Source organism: Manacus candei, unplaced genomic scaffold, assembly GCF_025592945.1.
Source record: "Manacus candei isolate 608988 ecotype Guabito, Panama unplaced genomic scaffold, ASM2559294v1 h1tg000026l, whole genome shotgun sequence".
NCBI lineage: Eukaryota > Metazoa > Chordata > Aves > Passeriformes > Pipridae > Manacus > Manacus candei.
The window spans coordinates 1,452,581-1,479,858 of NW_026138074.1; the positions used below are offsets into that span (position 1 = coordinate 1,452,581).

Consider the following 27,278-nt stretch of genomic DNA (forward strand, 5'->3'; position numbering starts at 1 on the left):
GGGAAAAAATTTCCTGGACCTAAAATACCTTTGGAAAATTTAGCACATCAATACTTTATAATAAAGACATCTAAAATAAAACACTGGTGCAAAATGTTCCTTAATGCACTTCATGATTCATACAGAAACCTGATAAACACTGGGTTCCACAGATAAAGGCCACAGACTGACCACTTGGCCAAGTAAACAAAGTTCCAGGCATGGTATTTAAAATACTTCATTGCGTTACAATAAAATGAAAATTGGAGGCCACAGTTGTAAATATATTCCTTGCTTACACCACAAGACAAAATACACACTCTTTGTCCTCAGAAGAGAAAGTTGGGAAGCTGTGACCATGACAAAACTCAATAGAAGTTTAACAGCCTTGACTACTGGCACTGTAACCAGTTTACTCAAAAAGGCAGCTATAAAGATCAAGTCTGACATGTTTCAGCATTCCAAAAATTGAATCCCTGAACAGTTAGTCTGCAAAAAAAGCATTCAATTCTAAAAAAACAGATATTGCATTCATAATTCTGTAATAGAAAAATCACATATGGATCCCTAAGTTTCAGAAGATACCTTGAAAGTTTTCTCCCAAATTCTACAACAGATTCAAAAACCACAGTTTAATTTCCAATAAAGCCTAAATCAATACTTATCTTTCAAAATTTTAGACACAGAGTCATATTTAACAGACATAGGTTTCTTATGCAGAATTCTCAACTCTTCATTAGAAAGTAAAATAGGCTCTGATTCAAAGGCACACACTCCATGCACTCCTGAACTTTGCAAGTGACGGACCTGAATATAAATTCTGTATCACAGAAGAGACATAAACCAAATTCGATCGAGGAAGATTATTCTACTGGGACAACCTACATATATTTAAGTATTCTGGTACTTCCAAGTATGTTGGTAATAGTTCACCTTCTCAAGAGAAAGGTGTTAGTGAGTTTACACGAGTGAAAGTAATGCACCGTAATTTCTTTCACCTAGGCATTTCTTATTAAGGCAAGTAAGTAAAAACTTATCATTTAACCTATTACAGAGTTTTTTGGTTACTCTATTAATCTGTAAATTTCTGCAAACAAAATATATCACACTGTACTGTTCGTAGCTTTAGTTACAGTCTAAATTTATTACAATACTTCATAGTGCACTAGTCATGCCTTATATTTATTTGTACAAGAAGGACCTTCAAAACATCAAGCCTCGGTGCAGTTCTCTGCTATTCAAATTTTGCTGAAAAATAAGGTAAAAGTTGCATTCTATATTAGAATTATTGTGGTTATAAATTAACATAATTTGAATTAGACAAAGAACCTTTTCTAACTGCAGTTCAAGATTCATAACATGTATTAAAATGATTGTATACAAAATTCCTAGCCATGGATTTATAGCACTTGACAAACCCAGTGTTCCCAGAAGAGTATTTCTCCTGCCTAGAGACCCCTGCAATGAACTGAACACGTCGCTAATAGTGTTTTATGAATGTGGACTGTGATGACTATGCCTGTGTTTTATAAATCTTTTCAAAAGATAAAAGGAGTCTTTTGGCCCATGATACAGCTAATCGGACTGAATGTGCCATGATACCTTCTGGAATGAAAGCTGAGAAGAGAGATTTTATTCTCACCTATTAGTAAGATGGATAAAGGAAAAAAAATCTTCACTTCCCAATCATATGAAACATCAAAGGACAGCCTAGGAAGCAATCTTCTAGGCAATCCTTTCATGCCTACCAGCAATTAGAGCATTCAACAAACCTGTCTGCTTCCAGCTGAAGAAAATGTTAGAACAGGTGCACTTCCTCCGAACAATGCCACCGCACAGCCAAGCAGCCAGCAGCAAACCCCCTCAGCCTGGCAAAAAGGTTTCTCTCTGTTCGTCTCCACACATTTCTCTCTGGAGAGCCATTTTCCCCATTTGTATCACACCTACACAACTGAATTCCCAGGGATATTACCAAATACATATTCACTAGACTTTTCTTCCTTCTTTTACTTACAGAGTGGACCTGCGATATTAACAGATTAAATAGAAACCATATTTTATAGTCTTTTAAGTTTTAATGCTAAAATTGAAAAATATTGCTAAGAAGAAACACAGGACTGTATTATGATAGATTGTAGCACACAGGAATGAGTTCCTCAGTACCTGAGCACTTAAGATAATCCATGATGTCATAAAGATTCTTCATAAAACCTTATTTACCTACATAAACCTGGGATTCAATTTGCATTCTTTGCATCACAGCACTACTACTCAAATTTTCCTGTTTTGAACAACTGAACTAGACAACAAAAGGCACATGGTATCTTTAGGGTAATAGCATTTTTAAAGGAGGCGCATTGCTTTTAATGTTATTTTTGTTTATTACTTGTAACTGGTTTCATTTTAGGAACTATTTGTCTTAGTATTATAATATTGAGGTAAGCCTAAACTAGAATAGCAAATTAGATCGCCAACAATTTCAAAGTTTGGTGAGTTACAAATGTTAGATCAAGTGGAAAGACAATGATACAGCTGTTGAGCAGATCAATTGCATTACTGCTGCCCTGAAAATTATTTTCTATTCTGATCTTAAAAATGAAAAGCGTCTAAAGAAGAAAATTTTGCACATGCTGAATAGTCTATTCCTACTACTGGTAGAGTGACTAGACATTTTATGACTAAAGAATAGGTTTGAGGGATAAAAATCTCATTTGAATTTGTCATACTGAAGTGGTCAAGGCTCCAGAGCTTCCCTCTGTGGGAAGAGTCCGTGGTTCAGCTTTTCCTACACACATGGAAGGTAGGGCACTCACCAACAGTGCCCAAGCAGGGAGTCCTGTCCTCACACACAGCAAAATGGGTGTGGTAAGGATGATGACAACCAGGGAAGAAAAGCCAGTCATAGCCTTTACTCCAGGTAGGTTGGAAGTGGACTGCAAAGTACTATATCTTGAGTGTGGATGCCTGAGAGGAATACTGACCTGACATTCTCAGTGGCAATACGTTTCTGCTTTGAGTCAAAGCACGACATTGGGCTATTTTACTTTTTCCGGGACTGGCAGCATTTAGCTGTTATTGTTAGAAGTCAATTTAGAGGTGCCACCTTTCACTTGTGAAAAAAGGGTGCAGAACCGGAGACTCCCCAGGGAACCACATCAAACTCTTCTCAACCAAAGAGAATCCTGCCAACAGAGAAATCTACTTTTTCTATAATTTAATCTATGGAACAAACACATAGGTTATTAAGACCAGCAGGTGTACAGATCAGTCAACTAAAAGATAGAAAACCAAGTGAATTCTCTCATAAGAAAAAGTATCTGAATGTAATAAAGGATAGTAAAAAAGCAACTTGAACTATTTAGAAAAAATAAAATCGTGTAGTGCTGCATATGCTTGACTGGTCAATACAAAAATAATGAAATATAACAAATTATACCAACTAGGCTAGACTGTGGTTGTTCTCTGTGAAAAAATGTGGTTAGAATAACGCACACAGAGCAGGAGTATTTCTGAAAGTATAATCACTGATCCCTTGAGAGTTCCTGATTTGCTGCTTCTTTGGAAAATGAAAAAAAATAATAAAAAAAGAAAAAAAGTAGCTTCTCATCTAAGGATCTTGTTAAGATTTCTGTGACAAAATTTCATCTGAATTCAGGTTTTTGTGTCAGATTGACTCAACCATTCTATAATTAATTCAGAAAAGATATCCAAGCTGTTCGAAACTTAGTTCATAGTACATATGGGTACATAGCATCAAAGTTTTGAAGGCAGGGAATTTTGTTCTAGACAAGATTTACCAAGATAGTCCTCATTCCTAGGAGTACAACCCATTGAACATGAACATGAACTTGTTCAACAGGGATGGAATGAAAGATCAGAAGACAGTTTTAAGAACATTCAAATTCTTTCTACTTATATCAGAACTAATAAAAATTTTTTCAAAATTTATGTGAGTGAATACTACATAACTAAGGACTGTAATAACATTCAAGGGAGCTATTCAAAGTGTTGTTAAGACATTAATAGTGTCTCATGTGAGCAGTCAGTTTTGATTTGTTTGGATAATGAGCTGTTGGGCACCACAGTCTCTAAAAATACTATCTGCTACTTACAGTCTCTAAGTAGATAAATATAATTGGACATTTGCTACAAAAAGACAAGTGAAAAATATAACAGAAAGGTAGGATCCACTGAAGATGTACATGCAAACTTTAAATGCTTGTATCGGGTGGCTTGTGAGACTAGACATAAAGGAAACTTTTTTTTTAAAGTATTCTCTCTTCAGAGAAGGATTTTAGCACCCAGCAGTCATAAGATTTGCTGCCAGTTCTGTCATTCATATATGTTACGTACATCTCAAATAGGCTGGTTTTTTGGTAATCGGGGCCCATAAGCCTCTTGATGCCTGTAAAACCTCGTGCTGCCATCCCAAGAGGTAGCTGACAATACAGTGGAGTACAAGGTTGAGGTTGCCTGACAGCCCATCATTTTGCAAATCGCTCTGTTGACAGCAAACACTAGTTCTTCCCAAGGGTTTGCTCGTGATCAATTGTTCAAGGGTATTACCCCTACGGTAGTGCGAGTGTGCATGAGACAGAGAGGAGGCAAATACTCCCCAGTTTCCCCAAAAAAGTCATGCTAGGTTGCTTTAAACTATTCAAACAGGTAGGCTGCACTAACCCTACTTGAAGCAGATTCACATACTTGAATGACCCTTCTAGCTGGAAGACTTAGGGAGGGATAAAGGTGGAAATAATACAGTGACTTCCCAGGGTATACATTTAAAATATTTCTGTCACCAACTGTGCATATATTAAACACCTAACTCATTCTTTTCACGTGGATTTAAGCATTTTTCTTCATACAGGTTTTTAATATGTCAGTTGTGCAATACTTGCAAGCACAACATTCCATCACCAAAAAAAGAAAAAAAAAATTAAATAAACCAAAACTCTAATATGACAAAACCATATTGTCTGAATTGACTATTACAGCTGTTATTAAGCAAACTCTATAGCAACTTTTCAGTTAGATATGTTTACCCACATGTCAGAGATACATTAGAGCTTGTAGTTTGTTTTATAAAGCTCTGTAATTCTACAGCATGCTATACATCTAGTCAGATCCCAATACACCCTATTTTATCCCTTACAAAGTGTCAAGTAAAATAAAATCCCTTGGTTTTGTCAGACAGAAGGGAGATGATGCTTAGGATGTTTTCCAAACAGCAAGTTTTAATTTTCTCTATGAGTAACAGGAATATCTAACAGGACACTACTCTTTGAGAAGACAACAGTCTTTAAAACCTTCTTTAAAGCCAGTCTGAGATATTGGCAATTGCTGCTTCACAGCTACATGGGAGAATGTCAAGTTGTGAGTTAATGTACAGTGTATGTATATTACATACATAATGTATGTACATACATACATAAAGACTGCATGGGGTCCTCAAATTAATGCCAAAAACTAGACAAAGTTCTTCACCAGATTAAAATCTGTTATATTTAGGAATTCTTTGCATTCAGCAAGATTCAGAGTCAGTAAAGATTCAATAAAGAATTTTGATTTACTGCTCTGAAAGATCAAGTCTGCAACAATCACCATGTGATAAAATACAGAGGAATTTATATCCTGGGTTTAATTTAGAACTAGAAACTCTTCTAAAGAGATTATTATTTTAATAATAGACTTCCTGTCACACAAGATTAAATCCTGTTTATCTACTTCAAATATCTTGACGTGCTTCTGCTTTGACATCAACTTTCCCTTCTACCAAAATCCTTGAGAGACTACATTCAATCTTTGAGAGCTGCCTTTTTGACAAAACCCGTACAAAGCAGATATGAACAGCCTTAGAGTGCAGATACAGCCCTAAACTGTTGTCACAAACTGACAGCATTCAACAGCTTTGAATGACATTACCAGGACTAATTGCTCTAGCTAGGCCTTCAAGAGGCCCTGGACTGGGAGTGATAAGAACCAATGAACCTTGGCTTCAGAAAATTCTCCTAAGTTTTCAGATTTAAATTGCAGAAATAAACCACAGTTGAATACTGTTCCCACATATATTCAGTAAATGATAAGGGTAAAAGCTCTATACATTTCCCTACTGAAAAGTCACGCAAGTAAGAAAAGATATTAAATATTTATTCCTATTCCTCTCGGTCTATTTACATCAGTCTGCCATAGGATGAAAATTTAGTACAAATACTTGGATTTTCAAGTGACACTCTTCTACTATTGTTACAACTACACCAAAGACCAAAAGCAAAGGCTAGAGTATCCACTAAGTGGAATTTGCTGCTGGTTATTACAATAAAAGTGACTCTATGCCACAATTTCCTGTAACATCCTGTGTTATTCATCAATTAAGTTTACAACAGAAATGAAAGCTGACAACCAGTAATTGCAACTGTCTGAAGTGGTTTTGGTGTATGTGCACTTACATGATCAAAGGGCTTAGACAGAGGTCAGGATACTACATGATAGTAAATCAGGTTTTGTAGCTATGACCAGATATATTTTGTAGACTGTGTTAGGTCAACTATTTTCCAAGTAAGTGTTGGGATAACTTTGACCAGCAGACTCTCTAATTTGCTATAATTTGACCATACGAATAATGCCACACCCAATTAAATCTCTAAAATCCAACTTTTCACCTCAGATGATGCTATCCTTCTTAATAACTGGCTCAGGCATATGTCTTGTTTTGTTTGCATGTATACTTGTTCTATTCTGACCTATCCATGATTTTCAATCCTATCACTGGGATCTTTGAGCTGAAACCCATCACACTGTGATCATGCTGTCACTGGCTATATCCTGGCTATACTAGAAGTGCCTTACCTAATATTTGTTATTAGTACAACCTAGACCAACAGAGCCTTCATTTTCTGTCAGTACAGCTACCTGATCCCAACTATCTTGACTTCAACAGCTCAGCTTACTTAATCAAGAGGGAGTCCTAGCTCTGAAAGAACAGCAAACCTGTGCATGTTTGAATTCTGTGCTCCTTACCTTGTCTTCCCTCTCTCAATAGGACCCACACAGTAGGAACATGGGTCTAATGACACTGGGTTTTGGACAACCTGTACATTGTCTATGCTGGGAGTTGTGAAGTCTGTGTGGGTATGCCAACAGACTCGTTCAGACTCTTGGTGAAACTTCTGTATAAGCACCGGAAGGAGATCACATGGAACGGTTCGGCCTACTAGGCGATCTTGGCCCAAACCACCCAGTTTTGAAACAAAACCAGGGAACTATACCACCCTCCCAACAACAAACTGCAATTAATCCTGTGGCTGATCCGATGCTTTAACTGAGAATCAGAATTCTGCTTTGCTCAACTGCAACAACTTCTTCAGAGGTGAAACAGAAGTTAAGAACATTGATACAATTACAGTGACAGAGATGGCCACCACATAACAGAAAACAGTGATTTAGAGAGATAGGATACTTTTAAGTGTGTGCCTTGTGAAGATGTGCAACAGAACAACAAAAGAAACTTAGCATGCAAGCAATCGTTTCGTACTGGTTTTGGCTGGGATAGAGTTAAATTTCTTCACAGTAGCTTGCAAGGGTCTTTGGTTTGGTTTTGTGCTGAACACAGTGTTGATAACACAGGGGTGTTTTGGTCATTGCTGAGCAGGGCTTACACAGAGTCAAGGGCTTTTCTACTCCCCATCACACCCCACTAACAAACAGAGCAGGAGTGCACAAGAAGTTGGGAGGGGACATAGCTGGAACAACTAACCAAAGGGATATTCCATACGATATTGTTGTCATGCTCAGTGATAAAACTGGAGGGGAGATTGGCAGGGCAGACACTACTCCTGGACTGTCTGGGCATTGGTTAGACAGTGTTGAGCAGTTGTTTCCATTTGCATCACTTGTTCTTCTTGAGTTTTGTTTTCCTCTGTCTCTGGTTTGCTTGGTTGTTTGTTTTCTTTCTTTTCCTAATAATTTTTTAAATTATTCTTATTCTACCTTTTCAACTATTAAACTGTTTTTATGTCAACCCATAAATTCCTTTCTCATTTTTACCCTTAAAAATGGGTGGGGGAGATTAAGTGAACAGCTGTGTGGTGCTTAGTTGCCAACCATGGTTAAACCATGACAGTACCATTTCCTTTTTCTCTACCATGCCTGCTCTGCTGGGCATAACTGTTTATTAGGTATTAATGTACATACAGGGCCAAAGTAGGTTTACCAACTTGCTCTAACACAAGGAGCCTCCATCATCCTATCCCAGGGTGTGCTTCATGTGTCACTTCTTACGTGCATTGGGCACTACCACTACGCACCTACATTTCTCTTTCAGCCTGCTTATGCCCAGACCACTGATTCGAGAAAGCAAGTTCAGGCAAGGAAATCCAGTTCAATCTTTTTGTGTGACAAGATAATGGGGGCAGGGGGAAAAGGTAGTTTACAATGAAGGACTCATGTTTCTTTGTTCCTCCCCCATGTTATCTCAAGTGAAGAGACAAACATCAAGGATGATAGAATTTAACAATAGCTTGAAACAATGAAGTAATATCCCCAGCATTTTCTAAGACAATATACTCTGCAACAGATTCAACACAGGTCACTGCTTCCATCTAGGATTCAGGATTGTAATAGATATCCTACAGATTGGTGGTATCAGGGCATATTTGATGGGGCTTCCCTCTGTTTATGCGAAGAAACACTTCTGGTTCAGAGAGACTGTTAGTATGTCAAACAGCTTTAGGGATGCCTCATGAGTTCAGTACAGGAATGTACTTTTCCAGATGGAACCAATATGCAGATCCTACCAGTAAATAGCTGAGATCTGCTCAGAACTTTCATTCTCCTCTGTTTGAACTAGCTTGTTCTTTGCCTTTGTTTATCAACATTTCTAGAAAGAGAACAGACTAGGCTTAATGAAGATTGTACTTTAAGGGAGAGGAACTTCAGAAGTAGGCTACAAAAAGTGAACTCTGGGCCTAATGAATCTGGATCTATGCCAAGTAAATGCAGCTCTGTTGGGAAGGCCAGAGGAATTAATATTTGTGAAACTGGACAGTCAAAAAATTAAGCAAGAACTGGAGAGAAGCTGCAGCAAGTAAATACAAGAAATGAGAGATGTATAGTTAAGTTTCCAAGACAAGCAATTTCACCACAGGTAGAGTTCAAACATTTTGCACAACTTGCCCAGCCAGAATACTGCACTGAACTGGAAGAGTTCAGCCTGGGGTCCTGGGTGTCACAGGCAGCACCAACACTGACCAGCTTGACGGAACCACATTAGGAGGTTACTACAAAGAATTGTCACTTAGTGCCTTCTGGATGTGTTACTGTAGTTGGTTACAAGCCTGACCACAGGCACACCTTTCATGAACACAGTTTTTTTCTCAGGGCAATAGGCAGAGCCCCCCAGTTAATTCTTGCACTCAGCCCAGACTGAGTATCTGTGAATCTGGGCTGATCCCATAATGCTCACACTCAGTCTGACTGCCTGACCCATAGTCTAGGCAAGGAAAATTTTGTAAGTAATGCTGTTCTTCCTATAGCTTTTGTCAACACCTGCAAGCTTGCCTTGATCTGTTCCTTTGGGTAGTCTATCTGCCTTTTCCTTATCTTGCTTATGACTTTTCCCTCACAGTATATAAAAAATGCTGGCTCTAAATTCATCTTCTAGTGTTGGTGTTTGAACCACATGCTCTCTGAACTCAACAACATTCAATGTAATTTCTGAAGAAAATGCATAGTAAGTAACAGTTAAACCTTTTTCTAAGAAGATAAATAAAGCCATAAACCCACAACTTCATGTCATTCTGGGTTGGGTGATGCAATCAAAATATACTATATTTATCTGTGTTTATTCAGCAAAAATGTGTATTGGAAAGACACATTTGGTTCAGACATCATGGATAATTTTACCATTTTTTCAATCTTTATATAATACATATAGTAGTATTAGTTCTGCTGTCATCCAGTGAAATAAGTCATATTTCATGGCTGCATCATTGGCTAAAAAGCTTTATGTCACAATATTGGTATGTTAGCTAGGAAATATGATCTTTTAAAACTGTGAATAAATCCATTAACAACACTTTATTGGATTTTTGCCAAGACTCACAGGAATCGGGATGAGAGATTTTTGAGTAAGCAACCTGCAATATGATAAGCAAAGAAAGAAAGGCCCTCAGGAAAGATAAGACAAGTTGAAACTAATGGATGCAGGTGAACAAGAGGTTTCTTTTCCTTATATTTTTGAAAGGTGGGTGGTAATGAAAAAACCCCAAAACTTCCCAGATTTACACTCTCCTAAAAGACAGAAGACAGCTTCAGACTTTATAAAGATATCCTATTTCTTCTCCTATTCATCTTAAAAATTCAAAGGGAAGACCTTAACTTTTTCCTCAACCAAAAAGAAGGAACAAGTAGCTGATGCAATATCTTCTAACCACATGGAGACATCTATGAAAACGTTTAAATCCTATTTATGAAACAAAAACACCCAGCACTTGTCAAGCGAGGGCCCCTTTAAATGAAAATTACATTTATTTGCTTAAAGCTCAGATCTGAAACCCATCACATGTGCTCCAGCATGTCTTTGCTAACAGATTTGTCTTCATAAACCCATCTTACATAAATATAATCTTAGTCCAATTAGAAAAAAAACTTAAGCTAAAATGAGATAATTTTTTAAAGCATGGATAGACAAGTTTGGAGCCCATTTATGAAATGTATTTTTTAAAAAAAAACAAATGATATCATCAGGTAGACATCTACATTTTTGTCTCTGCAGTTTAAGTAACCACTGTCCCTCACCTGGAGGTTTCAACTGCACCTCTAACAGGTTCCCCCAACAGCCAACTTGCAAAAACTGACTACATGCAGATACATTGCTACAAAACATAACTGCTCATGTATACAACTATACACAAAAGTAGTTACCCTGTCAAGTCTACAAGGCATTGGTCAAATGCTGTAGAAAAAATCTACCAGTTGAGGAGTGGTAACACAAAGACTCACATGAATATATACTGTCTTAAGATGGTGGAAAATCCATGTGTAGAGACTTCAAAAGAAATTTAAATATAGTAATTGATTATTAAATGTGAAATGGACATAAAAGTGTAACTTCTAGTGTTTGGAAAAGCTAAGATAAGTGATATTATAAAATTAGATCATTAACAGCAAAAGAAAACATCATCCCATAAAGACTACAGAGAAATACTGTATTTTAGGCAAAAGTTTGAAAAATAGAAAGTATTTAGGTGGAAAGCAAAAAAATCACAGAAAAAGTCTCAAGTAATATAGTCTACAGCTTTGTATTTGTGTAAAAATTGGGACTTTCAAAATGCTTTAAAAAGGTAAATAACTTCGATTTCTCCATTATGATATAATTCTCTTTCTGCTTTAAAGAGAAAATTATTTTAAAGTTTAATTGTCCAGAAAAAGTTTAAACTTTGTGAGATGAACACATCTGTTCAGTCCACAATTTTTCTGAGAATAGCTTAGAAGAGGAAAACATCTGGCTGTCTGGGAGCTATGACAACTACTGAAGACATTTAAAACAAAACAAAAAAACCCCAAACGGTTCTTCACAGAAGTGAAAACCCTCAGATTTTATTTATCTGTCCACTACATAGATCTGGTCCTGCCAAAATTGGTGCTTGTTTTTAGCAACTGACAAAATGAACTTCTTTCAGCAGGATCATGTAAGTGCACCTGAAGAAGACCGTTACCCCTAACAGAGTAATGATTGATGCAGTTTAATTTTGTGTATAGTACTTTGCACCTTTGTGGCTTTACACCTCACTCAAATTGGCAGTGATACATTGCTTTCATACTGAGACCCTTCTAACTGCTAGAACAGAATACCTATGGCCAAAGCAGTTGTATTTAAAACGGGTCTCTTCAAATATATAGTTATATTTTTAATTTCATCCCCTAATATGATCTTTTAGCTTACTAATTATATCTGACAAGCTACAGAGGGACATCATCATAATTAGATTTTAATTTATTTTCTCTAACAAGTAGTTTGCATCATCAATATTTAACTTGTAGATGATACAATAGCTACACATTTACCTAGTTATTCATTTTCTCTTAAACTGACCATATCCACTAATGGCAACACATATGATTTGAATTGCACTCAGTGGGAATACTAGCACAATGTCAAGTGACAACTGAAATCAAACTGCAGGAAAAGTAGCACCTACAGTAAATGCAAAGACCGCTGTTTCTAGAGAGGAGGGAAAAAACTACCATTTTCATGACTGTGAGAAGTAACATAAAGCTTTGGAGACTTTTTCCTGCTTTACAGTCCTGAGTTTGTCATCAGGAAACCTTTGGATACCCACAAGCTCTGATGGGAAATCTATGTCTTATATTTTCACATAAAATTTTACTTTTTCAAATGAGGTTTCTGCTTCCAAATAGTATCAATCAGAGTATTCACTCAGCCAAAACCTTAAATCTTAAATTTGTCTAGGGATTGGATAGGTACAGAAAATTGTCTATTATGGTTGGCATTTTAGAAATATAAAGACAGTCTAAACTTTGAAATTGCTATGTTTATTGAACTAATTTCCCACCATTAAACTAAACTGATTAGTTTTATCATCAAGTTTCTGCATAAGGCCTTTCAGACTAGACTATCATGGATGAAAAGATTTTGTTATTATTCCTTTCTCTTCCATCAATTAGGTGTTAAAATGAGTTAGATATCTTAGGTAGTTTAAGCAGCCAGCTGTGCTGCAAGATGATCTTCTTGGTCAGTCACAGGGATAGCATCAGGATGCCTACTCCAGCCACAGAAATGCCAGCTCTCTTTTACAGTACAGCACTAGGGAGACAAGATGTAACAACCTGTTGAGCCTTTGTTCGCTTATATTCCTTTGAAGTTCTAGCAAGGATGCTGTGACATTTTGTGCCTTATGGGTATTGACTCTCAACAACAGGCTTGGTTCTACTTGAATGGCATAACTGTTTCTCACAGCAATTACCATTTCTATTTTCATCCTTTTCAGATGGCTGCATTGATGAATATCACAGGAAGACACAGGTTATTTTTTCCTCCAAGACTTTACTACTACCATGCTATTTTGACATGATTCCCACTTATCTTTTACGATACTAGACTTCTAAGTTTACCCATGTGATGTTATATACTTCCACCTGAGTGACTGGCATTTTGGATCAGAAAAATAAATCTTAATACTGTTAAAAAGCATTCTGAACTTTGGAACATCACAGAATAAACTTCTTCAGGCTCAGCCACCACTGACTTCTCATATTAACTGTAACTCAAATGAACATGACACAGAACTACTAACTTTAGATGTTCACAGAGACATTTCTTGCTCAAGAACTGAACTAACTACTACAGTGCTGGCAAGGAGCTGTGAAAGGCTTACATCCTGCATGGTAGAGAATGCAAGGTGTACCCCTCCTAACTGAGGGACTTTCTCTGTCACATCCAGATGACAGAGAAGCAACATCTGCAACTACTCAGACAAGATGATATTTTTATTTTCTGTATTTTAAAATGACTTCTTATTTTACATTTATTTAATGGAGAGCATTTAGTTTCTAAATGTTGATCAAGTGCAGAAAAAATGCTGTTAGGTTCTTACCCATATTAATTTCTCTACCTTATTCTCCCTGACAATCTTTCTATTCAGAATCAAAATATGTTTCATCTGAACTAAGCTTTACAGTAAGCAGATATAAAGTACTACCACAAAACCCCCTTTCTATATTCAGTCATTAAACAAATATTTCTATATTGTATCCTGTAAAACTTTTGCAGAAGACTCCTAGGAAAAAATAGAGGCTAGTAAGGAATTAGTAAATAGTTTCAAGACCAGTCAGAATGTGTGTCTGATTTCTTCACAGACTAAGTCTGTAGGTTTTATTTTTTGTTCCTTTATTTAAAAGGCGTATTAATTTAAGTAATGTATTCTTGCAGAATTTTATAACTATTGCCTTTCCCTTGCAAATAGGCTCCTTCTGTATGATGAATCCACAGTCGTCTTCTTGATCACCATCTTAAGAGATAGTTAATTTCTCTCATCTTGGAAGAAAATGCTGTGACTCTGACTCCAACAGCTCAATTATACCCCTGAAATCAAAGTCCCATGCAATGTCACACCAATGCCTTCTCAGTGTTGCACAGTAGTTCAGACTATTGCATAGGTGAGTGCAGCAGGGAGGAAGATCTGGGTTGGCAAGTTATTGTGGTCCACTGCCTAATTTCATGAACACTGGAGATTTAGCAGGTGACAAGAGAGCTGGCTAGGAAGTCTGTTCTTAAAAAGTGTGCTACAGGCACCATGATCAAATGTCTTTTGGAGACTGAAGCTGAAATAAAATTATCTCTGAGGAAGTGAAAGGTAGAAGAATATCCTCTAAAGATTTAGGTAAGTTAGAAACCTTTGGGGTCTATTTAGAGAGTTCATAATTTATAGTCATCATTATGTTAGTTACAACTATCATTATGTAAAAGATCTGTGTATATAAAAGATTTTTTTTCCCTTATTTTAATTTTTTTTCAATAAAAAGTTTAAAGTTGGATGTTAGTCTCATAAATGCCACTTTTTGGATATGGAGTATTTAAAAGACTTTAACTATACAACACACACAGACATCTGAAATCTAATTAATCTCTTGACATTTGACTAAAAGTCAAAAGAGTGGACCACAAGATGAGTAAGGATCCTTCACCCATGAAGGGTGACCTTTTGCTCATGAGGTGTAAATGAATTATCACCACCTGACTATGATGTTTATTGCAAATCGCTTCCTTTTAAATAACTGTCCCTGCTTTAAGCACTTAGCATAATTTCTTAATATGATGTTGAATGTTATGACTGCTGTAGCTGACATTCTACACTTCCACCAAAGGTCCTTCTCTAGGAACTTCAGTTTTTACACAAACTGCTTAAAGTACCATTTACTACTACTAGCTGTCACATTTTCACTCAACTCATATACTATTTTTACTGCTGTAAACCCCACAATTTCCCTTTTACTTCAGTTTCTGAGATTCAACAGCATTAAGACATAAAGAATAAAGCTTAGGATTTGCTGTACCATATAATGGAAACTCGCTTTGAACACTCAGACAAACACCACTGCTTACACTGCTGGTGGTGGTTACTTCAGGATAGTAGCCAAGTACAAGATCACAGCAGTACAGTCTGGAAAAGTTCATTCAATTCAACATAACTTTATTGAACTTTATATATAAATCATCTCCTTTACAAGACCACCATGAAAAAAATTGATAACTGATTTATGAAACACAATGAGATTCAAAAAAGCTAAAAATATAAACATCCATAAGTATTACTGGCCTGCAAGCATTTCACTAGATCAGTTTTGAAAAGCAGTAGAAACCTTTTCTAAAGACAGAATTACTCAGAATTACCTTTATACATACTGAAAAGAGCTGTTTATATAAACGTAATAAATTTGAGGCATTATTAGGAATAAAGAGCTGCAGATAGACTATCAGAAGTTATGCACTGCAGCTTATAAGATCTATTTTCCAACAACCTGTTTTGTTCATTTTTTTCAGAATGAGGATCCTCGTGAAGCAGCTAGTCTTTGAAAGACACTTTTCTACACTGTAATATAATATATCCCAATCTTCCTATAAGCAAAATGATGCAACAGTCACAATGAAGAATTTCCTTGCCTTTAAATATGACCTGTGGACAAATGGGACTCAAAGTTTGAAAGCACTGCTAACTACAGATAATGAAGATGATTCAACATTTTCTAATTTAATTTTTACAAACTACTGGGAAAACAAACAAACATACCAAAAACACAGAAGAAAAGAAAGAAAAGTGACAAAAAGACTGAATTGAAAGCAAAATAAAGAGTTTATATACACATGAATTGCACTAGAGTACAATAATCTTACTACATTAAGTGCCACAATGCACTTGGCTATTTATTACTCATCACATTCCACATAAGGAAGCAGTCTTTTACACTAACACCATTTACTTATCAAGCAGCCAAATCTGACTTTGGCATTCATCTTATGTCAACATTTTTCAGTAAGTCAACACCTGTCAATAGACACGTATCTAAGACAGACATGTCTTTTCAGTAGACTGCTCTAGAGCCTGTCTATAGAAACAGATGATCATCCACTGTACTCCTACAACACCTGCTAAGAGCTGACAATTCTAGCAGCTAGAACAGGGTTTTCACTTTATAGTAAACAAACGTTAACGCTTTTAATATGACAAGCTCAAAGTAATATATAGCTGGTTGTCTCATGACCAGAATTAATAATACCCACTTTCCTACAGATCTGCATTCTATATCTCTGCCTACCCCCATGGTAACAAGTCATCATCCTTGTCACTGATTATTCCCTGTCCCTGTTTCTGAAACCTTGGTGCTGCTTTGTCCTATGTCACCCACCTATATGCATGTTCTATAGTGCAAGTTGCTTCCATGCACTGACGGATCCTGTGGGATCATTTCATAGGTACCCTCCTCAGGCATTGACCAACACACCATTAAACTCAGTGGTTACAAACCTAAAACAGAAAACTGCAGATATCCTAAAAAGAAAATGGGAAGTGAATACTGAAAAGACCAGGGAGATGTACTAATTAATAGAACTTTACAGGCTTATCAACAGATCTCAGGATATTATATAAGTTTTATGCTTTATAATTTAATAAATGCTAATAGAAATAGAATTCAGAGATAAGAAGATTGCACCTCCAACAGTAAGAACTATTATAATACAGGATACAAACTCAGACCAGTTGGCTCCACTTTGATCGTGGCAAAACTTTATGATAAAAGAAGGAAAACTGTTCAAGAATGATGCTCTTTCCACATTTACATTCTCTAGTTCCTAACTGAAGATGAAATGACATTTTTGGTTTCTTGCAACATAATTTCCATAGGGTTGGTCCAAGATCATAGGTTGCAAACTTAATGTTTTTAAAATTTGCAATTTGGAAATTTTAGGTATTAAAATTCCTTTCTTTCTGTAAATCTATAGGTACATATATATTTTGTGCATGTCATGTATAACACTATTCTATTTGCTGTACATTAGTGAAGAATATTTAATTGATAAGTCTATTACCCTTTCCTAAGCTAGGGCATTAACTTGGGTCTCTCTTACCAGATATTGATCATGACAGATCAAATACATACTTTGTATATTTGGATCTCTGTGGTCTCTCAAGTTAGCTTAAATTGTCCAATCATATCAAAAGATGGGGAAAGGGAGGAAAGAAAGGGACTGGCAGCCAGAAGCCAAGACAGAAGGAGAGAGGGTAAGTGTCACTCTCTTAGAAGACCATGCTAAAAATGACCACTATTGTCTTGGTTTTTTAATATCTCACCTTAACTATTCACAAGAGACCCTGTATTAATCTTAGTCTCCTGACTGGATTCCAGTCTCAGTAATTAAACTGAATCATATTATTCCCTTCTGATTATTAAGTGGAAATTGTCATTAACATTAACAGAACAAATGTTTAATAGTTGATAACACAAGTATAGGCCGTTTTAAATTCCCTCTGTGACTTCAGTCGCATATGTTATTCTCCATTTCACCTTTAAACATTACAAGTGGTTATCAGTACATGTCTGATGTACTGTCACACAAAAGGACACAGTTCACGGGAGAGAGAAATTAATGCTAGGCAATCCACCTTCTACGCAAGCTGCTGAAATGCACAAGCATATCATTGTTATTAATAGGAAATCACAGCAGCACTAATGCAGCAAGTGCCATCATGCAAGAGTTTCTTGAGAAAGGGGAAAGTTCAACATGTAAGCTGCAGCTCTTTAAAAAAAATCTATCACCTAATACAACTCCTTTGAGTAAAAAAGAGTTCTGAAGGCTAACAGGCGCAAAAGGAATCAGTGACAAGGGTCTCTAAATAATCTGCCTGCAAAAATACAGCTTCTTGACAGCTGAAGAAAGGCATGCACAAAATTGGAAAGAAATCTTCATTGCTAATGTCTTGACTTTTAGAAACAAAATTTTGATAGGACTGACCACCTAATCTGAGTTCCTTATAATGTTCAGCAAGTATTTAGGGTTTTTAATTTCTAAAGCTCCATATAAATATGAATTAATTATCACACTGTAATGGGGAAATAAGGGAAATTGATGACCCATAATACTCCGTCTTCAGCCTTTTTTTCTTTAACACAGTAGAATAGCTCATGAATGTTGAATGTCTTCATTAACAGCACAGGCACAGAGCGTTAATAGGATATAATAACATGCATGTTCAGCAAGTTTGCAGATGACATTGAAATGAAGAAAGCAGTTGGTGTGATGAAGGGTTGACCTAACATTTAGAAAGAGCTCAAGACGCTGAAGAGCTCAAAAAAGGGGCTGCCAGAAACCTTTTAAAGTTTAACAAAGGCAAATACAAAGTTCTGCACTTGGAAGGAATACATTCATATAATAGTATAGGCAAAGGCTGAAAATACACATATCACGTGGGCCACTTTCCTAAACATCTTGGTTGCTCTTCTCTGGACTTGTTCCTGTCTGTCAATGTCTTTCTTATAGGTTGGAGCTCAAAACTAGACACTGCAATGAATGAAGGAGAATAATCACTTTCCTCAACCTTCCAGTTATTCTCTCTTATCACATCTCTTTTTTGCCTTTATTGCTGCAATGCACACTGCTGACTCATGTTCAACTTTTCTATTTGAACTCCAGGATATTTTTCTGGAAGAGGGAGCTCAGTTGCCATTTCACTAGATCATGTTCTTCTCCATCACACAGAAGTCATTGAAATATGACAAGCTGAATATCAAAGATATGGAAGAGGAAGTTTAAGGTATTTTCCTGATGTGAACACTATATACTCACAGTTGATACTACAAATAATATAAAGTCCTCCAGTTTGCATGGCATAGCTTCTCTCCCCTTTTAATTCAAAGGAAATCTAACAGTCTACAATTACAAGAACAATACTCTCATAACATTCTTGCAACCCAAATTTTAAAAGTTTTTTACTTGACAATTAGGCCCTTAATCAATAAAGCACTGGCTAAAATCCAGTTTTTCAGTACTCTGAAGATTAGCAAGTGGGAAAAAAGGATGGGGACATTTTGCTTGAGAAAAAACATCTTTGGCCGCTGTGCTGCTTTTTCTAGTGTGTTTACTGAAGTTCAGTGAGCAGAAGTTAGTGCCATCCAATCACTAATAGTCTGAAAATATTACTGGAGTCACTATGAAATAGCACAATAAAAAGATGAAGGACTTTAATAATGTTTCTATCCCACTTCCTTCATTTGGAAACTAACATGACCAAAGAGACGTGTTTTATTTTTGGAGCAGATGAGCAGTCAAAGAACACAGATATCCTACCAGCAGAATAAAAAGTATGTGGGAGTTTGCTCTGTGAGACAATAAGGAAGAGATATTTAGAGAATAGATGCAGTTCTGCCATGCTGTTAAATAGTTTTGCATCTAATTTGCCATGTAGAAAGGTGGAGCATATTACTTCGAGTAAGGCATGCCAATTACATGGTTATAGTGCTTGTGGGACTTGAACTGACTTCTTTGCAAGTAATTATGCAGTTTTAGCAAGTTACCCTGCTGCAACTCAGGTCAGTGCCAACTTAGGATTCTGCCTGACACAGAGCAGGTATGTTCGAAGACAGCAAAAGCACCACATACATCTAAACCCCAAGAAACCCCAAACAGTTCGAAATGTGATAGGCAGTTAGGTGAGAAATAACCAAAGAATCAGAATCCTATGAACCATCATTCTCCAAATTAGTAATATTTTTCTATTCTTTCTTTTTATTCTGGTTCTATTCTCAATCACTAACTTCTGAGTGGTTCTATTTGAAACAAAGGAGAGGAGCATGTTATTAGCTACAATATCAAGTTCCAGTTCATCTCCCGAATAATCGCATTGTCCATTCAATCTCTTAAGAGTAAAAAGGATCAGAAATTCAGCTCTTCCACTTTCTGGGTGAGTGCTTTAATTGCTAAGGTAATTATGAAAATGAGACAGGACTACTACTACCAATCTTGATGGACTTTTAGGCTAGTATGTTTACTAACAAATAGTACAAATGGTAGCATAGATCTGTATTGCTGGATGTCACTCATCCCTTCATGATAAACAAAAGAAATGCTATCAATGTGTATTCTCTAAACAAGTTTTTAAATTTATATAGATTTCTAACAGCAGAAACTTAATTTTGTAAATCAGAAACAATTTCTAAATTAAAATTTAGCTTAGGTAATGAAACATAGTGAAATGAATAATAGAATAGTCTGGGTTGGAAGGTACCTTTAAAGGTCGTCTAGTCCACCCCCACTTCAATGAGCAGGGACATCTTCAATTAGATCAGGTGGCTCAGATCACCATCCAATCTGACCTTTAATGTTCCCAAGGATGGGACATCTACCACTTCTCTGGGCAATCTGTGCCAGTGTTTCACCACCAAACTGGGGTGGCAAAATGGTTTTGTAGGCTACGACTTTATAGACAGTTTGGGCTCCACCCCATTGGTCTACATCACTGGACTGGAACTACTTCTTAAAAGTGTGCAGAAATATTGTACAACTTATCCTTTCATAGGTTTGAGCAGTGAGAAAAGGAAGAACTTGCAGAGGGTCTCTCTCTCTCTGCACTGTTATGGTCAGATCACTAGTCCACACCTTTCTGAAGCCATTCTTTACAGGTATAACGTAACTTTCAGTCAGTAATTCTTTTGTAACCATATTTTCTTGGAAGAACAGCTTTCTAAAAGTTAAACTCAATCAAATCAGTAAGGGAGTAAGAAGAAGTGACGAGGAGTACATCAGTTACGATGTGACTATCTAACAACCACTATAAATTCTAAATACATTCAAGTCTAGTTTCACACAGTGCCATATATTACAGACTAGGAAACATCTACAGTAAGGGGAATAAAGATAAAAATGAGATACCTTCTTTAAAGAGTAACATCATATTTGTTCTTTTGTTAGCAACGATGTTATTCAGTAAGGCGATTACAGTTTGCATTGTATTCCCAAGTATACTGTCTTGATGTCCCTGTAAAAACAAAACAAACCAAAACAAAATCCAAATTAAAAAATCTAGTATTCCTTCTGCAAGGTTAGAAGAAGACTATTCCCTTTAAAAAAAAAAAGTGGTAATGCAAAACCAATACTTTCTTAATCTCTTAAAATTCAACATCTAAAATACAATAAAACCAACCAAATATCTTAGTAGATAATATCAATTTCAGGATCTAAAACCTTGGACCAAAACTTCTCACATATTCTTTTAAACTGAAAGAATTCCTAGTTAGGTCTAAAATCTTAGGACTTCTTAAAATGGCATAGAACTTTATCAACTTAATCTCTATATATTCAGAACCAGAAATATTTCCCTTTGTATGGTATTTCTTTTATTACTGACATTAATTTTACTCTTTTCAGCTTCAGCTTGATAACCCACCATAAGTTGTAAAATCTCTTTGTTGCTTTTGTTGGTATGTAGTCATAAGTATAAAATTACACAGATATGTTAAAAACCTATTTCTGTATTGAATTGCATCACTCTTATAATGTCTTTGCTTGATCGTTGCTTTGATTTTTCACAATTGTTGAGACTACACCGAGAAAAGGAAGGCATCAAGGTTTATTTCTCTGTTATATTCACTACACTTGCATAGTCACCCTGAAAAGGGTGGATAAGGTGGTGCAGTCAAAGCATTTATTTATACACACTAGAGAAATGACTTAACTCAGGTAACTTCCAAGAAGCCAAAATAGGACAAGATTTTACAAATCCGAGCCTAGATGTAAATATAAGTCTGAATACATTTCAAATCTCCCTAGAAGATTCAGGAAAGATTTCGTCCAATTTTTCAGACTCAAAGCCAAATAGAAACATACATCCAAAGTGAAAATAACAACACTAAGAATAAATTGTCATATTTCGTGTATTGTAGATTTTTCACATGCACCTGGGTGACTTCCATGCTTCCCATTCCCAGAAAATCTCTCAGTATTGGTACTGCTCAACTACTTCACTGCCACAGAATACACCATCTATTTGGGTCCATCTCCTGTCTGACAGTAGGCAGTTGAAAAAAGTTAAAGTTGAACATGATGAAAGACTATTTGTCTGAAGTCAAGCATTTCAGATGACAAAAATCACTTCACCTCTTGAATACACACAAAGGAACACTTTCTGCTTCTGCACTACAAAACTAAAATTAAATGCTATTATTTCCTATAAATGCCATGAAATATATATGATAAGGCATAATACATTAACAGATAATAAAATACATAAACATACACAGCCTCCTATTCAACTTCAGGCTATGTGAATTTTCTATTCACACTAGAGCACTTTAAACTGGATCATAAGGAGAAGAGACAAGGAAGAGTGCCTCATAGTCCTTTGAAGGACTGTAGTCTCCTACCAAATCCTAAAAATATATATATACAAGAACTCTTAAAATCTGTTTATTTTACATAGCACTTTGAGAGGTTATTTATGATTTCTATAAAGAGCACAGTAAATATCTGTTCCTCTAAAGGTTTGAAATGTAGCCTGATAAATTCAAAAGCAAAGTTTGAAAGTACAAACACAAGATTCTTCAAAAGATAAGGTGACCAATACAGAAAACAGATACCATAAAGTTATGGTATTAAAAATAAATTTCAAGTTATTGCCCTACAGATAGCTAGAGGGTAAGAAAAATATTTTTTCCAAAAGATCAACATGTTTATCTGGTAGTCTATCACCACAATATCTTATTAATTCTCTAGAATTTAATCTGGAAAACAATACATTAAATAGAAAGAAGGACTGTTTGTGCTACTGAAAATAATGATACACACAGTGAGAACATAAAATTAACAAAAGCAAAAAAATCCACAGGTGTCAAAACGAGTGGCTGACTCAAATATTTGCTTTGCAAGTATAATATTTCTGTTACTGCTTCATATGTTTGAAATAAACAACTTGTAGCAAAATTCCCCTTTCAGATATGCAAATAGAAGAGGAGCTGTTAGTTGTTTATGATAGTAATCTTTCACATTCTCCAGGTCAGTAACATTTAAATGAAGCCATCTTTCCTTTTAATGGACATCAATTATACTATACAACCCTCTACCGAAAGACTAGCACTGATGCTTTACTTTATATCAAAGCAAAAATAACAAAACCTATCTCACCCTCAACATATATAAAGCATAATTCAAGATGCAATGTAGATATCTTGAGGAAGGAAAATGGTATCTTAATGAATTAAATAATCATACAAATGGTATACTCAGCTGTGGTACTAGTGATTTAACATATGTTTCATAGATGGTTTTTGACAAGATACTAGGTTCCAAAAAGCTGCAGGTATGCTTCACTTATCTAAGTCATCACTGATTGCTGTTAGACACAATTTTAGAGGTTTATATAAAAATATTTAACTTCATAATCTATCAAGGAGCAAAGTTGATCTAATTTGTGTGCACAGCACCACTGACTGTGGACATTTAATGAACAGTGCACTTGACAGCTTTAATAAAACATAGCATTTGCCAGCAGAGATAATTAGAATTGAAGCAGCAAAATTCTAGTGTTTGGCAACACAGATGAAACAACTTCATTAAAATGTACAGCTTCGGCAAATGAAAGGCAGGAAAGCACTGGACCCTGAAGAATCAGCCTTCTCAGAACTAATTGCTTCAGTGCTTAAAAAGGACAGCTATGAAATACCAAGGGCATAACAAGGAAATACTAGTATTAAAAAAAAAAAAGAAACCATGGAAGATAAATCAGGCTTTTCAAATAGGATTGAACTGTATTTAGGCCATTAAACTTTTCATTCTAATTTTGAAGGGTTGTACTTTCACAAAAGAAATCAGTTGAAGTATTTATTTAAAGTCAGTTAGGTAAAAGGGTGTGAATTAGCAAAGAAGGAGTAGGAATCTTGGCAAGATACTATGGTTAAAGCTGCCTTTTCTTATAAGTCTATTAGAACAGCTCTAGGAAAACTCCAGTATTTTAATTACATTTTAAATAACATAACAGATAGCATTTGTGATAAGAGGTTTCCAGTCTGGGAGGCTTCACATGCATGACTCCTACTCATGTATCTAAGAATCCAGAAGAGAAAGCACTGAATGTATGTTTACAGATATGCTATATTTAAATCTAAGGACCACTATATAACATACCACAGCACTGCTCATTCAATGTGATTAAACTTTAACTGTAAAGTGCCTCTCCTTCTCAAGCTTGCACATGATCTATGAACACAAATTAGGTAAATAAGGGGACATAGCAAGATAGAGGCTTGATTTTTCATACACTAAATCCATTGAAAGAAGAAAATTATAGAAACAAACCATATTCAAATTATAGTTATTAAAAGATGCCATTTTTATGTGATGATTCTTTGTCACAGTATAGTTGAAATGAAATAAACCAAAACATTAGTGCTAACAAGGACCACTTTACAAGAACATAGTTTAATACTGCATTCAACCTAGTTTATTTTGATTTGCTCTATTACTTTATTTATGAAACAGAGGATCAGAAACTTTTCTAGTTGGCTAATTTAATCTTTAACATTTTGTGGCTTTTCATGCATAAGACCAGTTATGCACAAACTGAAAGCATATAAATATAGATCTCTTACATCAAGGTAATACTATTTTCCTTGTTAATTATCTAAGTCAGAAGTAAGCATGGTCATGTCTCTTGCTACTCTGCTTTTCAAAAATCAGCCCTTTTCAAAAGCAGTTCTACCAGAGCTAATATTTCCAAATATTTCCCTCTGGGTATGGTCACACAAAAAGGAGCAACTACTAATCTGACAACCAATTTCTAGAATGATCATGCTTTTCAGATGTATCACAACAGTGACAAATTCAGTCCACACATGAAGATCATAAGTCTTGCAACTTTCACAGAAATTCCTGTTGGAATACTGAAAAATAAAGAAAATCTGCAAGTGCTTAAGTAAAGTCAACTGAGGATAGGAACCAGCAGAGATTTTGAGGGACTAGGATTTCAAGTATCAACCAACAGAAAGCAGTAGAATTAGTCTTAGATTTTGTTCTAATACCCACTGCAGCAAGCAATGCAAAATTTCACAAGATATTTTCTGAGAAGAGCATCTATTCAAGAGAAGAGTATCAATTTATAAATGTGTTCTCTTGCCATACATAATTTCATATTTTCAAAAGCCTAACAATCTGTCTCTTTATTTTGCAACTCGTTTCTTACATCTTTTTCATTTCCCAAAATTCCTTGTCATCTTGGAGACAAGCATGCAATTTTATCTGTGTTGATGGTCAGAATCTCAAAAGGCATAAGGAGGAAACATGGCATTCACAACAACCAGAGTTCTAAAGAATGAAAACATGAAATTTTTTACTTTTAGAAAACCAGTTTCTGTAAATATCATACAAGTATTTATTTTGCATAACAAACATTAAGAAAAGAAAATATAAATAAAGCCATTGCCCTTTCTCTTGTAATTTTATTTCCAAATTCTATGAGAATACGACTTCAAAGAACAGACAAGTAAACAAGCACAGTATTTTTAACATCTTCTCCTCCTTCAAGAGGACCACTTCATGTTTTGGACTTGTGGAAGTTGAATAAAACCATGCTAAGCCAAACAGGAAAACTTAAGCAGCTAGTTAAGGACTATAAAACTGTTTTATGTCAGCAAACATGAAATTTATAAACTATATGAAGAAAAGAATACTTAAATCAGAATTGGAGGAAGACAATCTTCAAGGTTATTAAAAGCGAAACCATATGAAGGCTTGTCATTTATATCACTATGAAAAGAGAAAGATTCAAAGATATCGATACATCTTTAAAATGAACATGTAAATTTTAAAGTCCCAAATTCTGAGTAAGAATTCCTTTTTGTCTTTCCTTTTGCTTTGTATTCGTCTAACCAAAAAACTATTAGCAGCTATTAGCATGTAAGTTTCTATAAGACAATTTTCAGTGAATCAGTCATCTTGGTTGAAAAACAAAAACAAATCAACAACAGGAAATCCATGATCTAATTCAATGAAATTCACAGACCATTTTTTATCTACTTTTTGGACAAAGACGGGATACATTTTTTAGCAGCACAACACAAAAAAAAAATAATGAGCAATCTTACATTCACTGTTACAGATAAATTGCAAAGTAATTCAGCCGCAGATCTCTAAATACAATAACATTTCTTCTTCCTACAAAATTGCACCTGAATTTCTGGCAGCAATGAAACCTCAGCACTTCTCCTTTTGCACCTAAAAACCTTAGGGAAAGAATGCACTCTCATGGAAAATTTTCTCTTCTGTTTAACAGAGGGAGCCTGAGAAGGCTCCTCTCACAAGCAGAGTGAGGTTCCCTCATAGAGAGGACATTCAGAAGCAATTTTATATAAAAACAATTTTACCATTACCCAGAAAGAAGTATCCAAGCAAGTAGCTTCCCTAGGATTAAAACTATTAATTGTGAATTACATTCAAATTCCCTTAAAAGAAAAATTTGTGCACAGCTGAAGAGACAATATGGAAAAGAAGTTATATAGATATCTCACTCTGGACAATTAAACTTCCTGATACCAGTGGATATCATATTTAGAATCATAAATCTATAGATGCTTTGGGGAGTCTCATGTAGCAGTGAAGTATTTGAACTGCAAAGCCACTTGGGAGCTGCAGTCAACCATTATGCCAAAAATCACCATACCAAAATATTCACTTATCTGACCTGCATTTTCAGCATTAATTAAAAGCTAGTTCTTAAAAAACTAAGAATGTCATCTTTTTTTCTACACGGATTTTGCTTTGATGCAAAGGATACTTTGCCACCACAAGGAAAGAAGTCTCCTATACTCTGTGTTCTTTAATCCATCAGAAGCTGTTAAGGAATGGGTGTCTGTCTCTTCTCCCTCAGAACCTGCTCTTGTCTCTATAGCTAATTGCTAAAGCAGTATTTAGAATCAAAAACTGATACTGACTCAGTTTACACTGTCTACTGAGGTGTGCAAGATCAAGATTGAAATGCCTTTCCTGGCATTTTCAAAAAAAACCCCAAAAACTGAGAAAGAACTAAACTTTTATGAAGAAGTAAAAGGGATAGAAAAAATATCCATTGTCCCTCTTAATGTCAAATTAGATGTTCTATTCTTCTTAGTCACGGACTTCCTTAAAATTCAATGGTGTTGGTAAAAAATGTGTTGAATGAGAAGCCATGGGCTGACAAAGAAGTGCAAACAAATTGAATGTTTGTCTGAATGACAAAAAGAATGTTTTTTCCTACCAGAGTTTA

The 27,278-nt window shown here is 35.6% G+C and overlaps 1 protein-coding gene across 9 annotated transcripts in view; it reads right to left on the reverse strand.

Moving 5' to 3' along the window:
• ULK4 (unc-51 like kinase 4) overlaps window positions 1-27,278 on the reverse strand; it is a 226,062-nt gene that overhangs the window by 69,556 nt on the left and 129,228 nt on the right. For all 9 annotated transcript variants that reach the window (XR_007904773.1, XM_051789186.1, XM_051789185.1 and 6 more), the window contains exon 32: window positions 20,921-21,026. Coding sequence is in view for 8 of the 9 variants with exons in the window: in XM_051789186.1 (XP_051645146.1) it covers window positions 20,921-21,026 (106 nt within the window). In the remaining variant the exon portion in view is untranslated. The remainder of the gene's footprint in view (window positions 1-20,920; window positions 21,027-27,278) is intronic.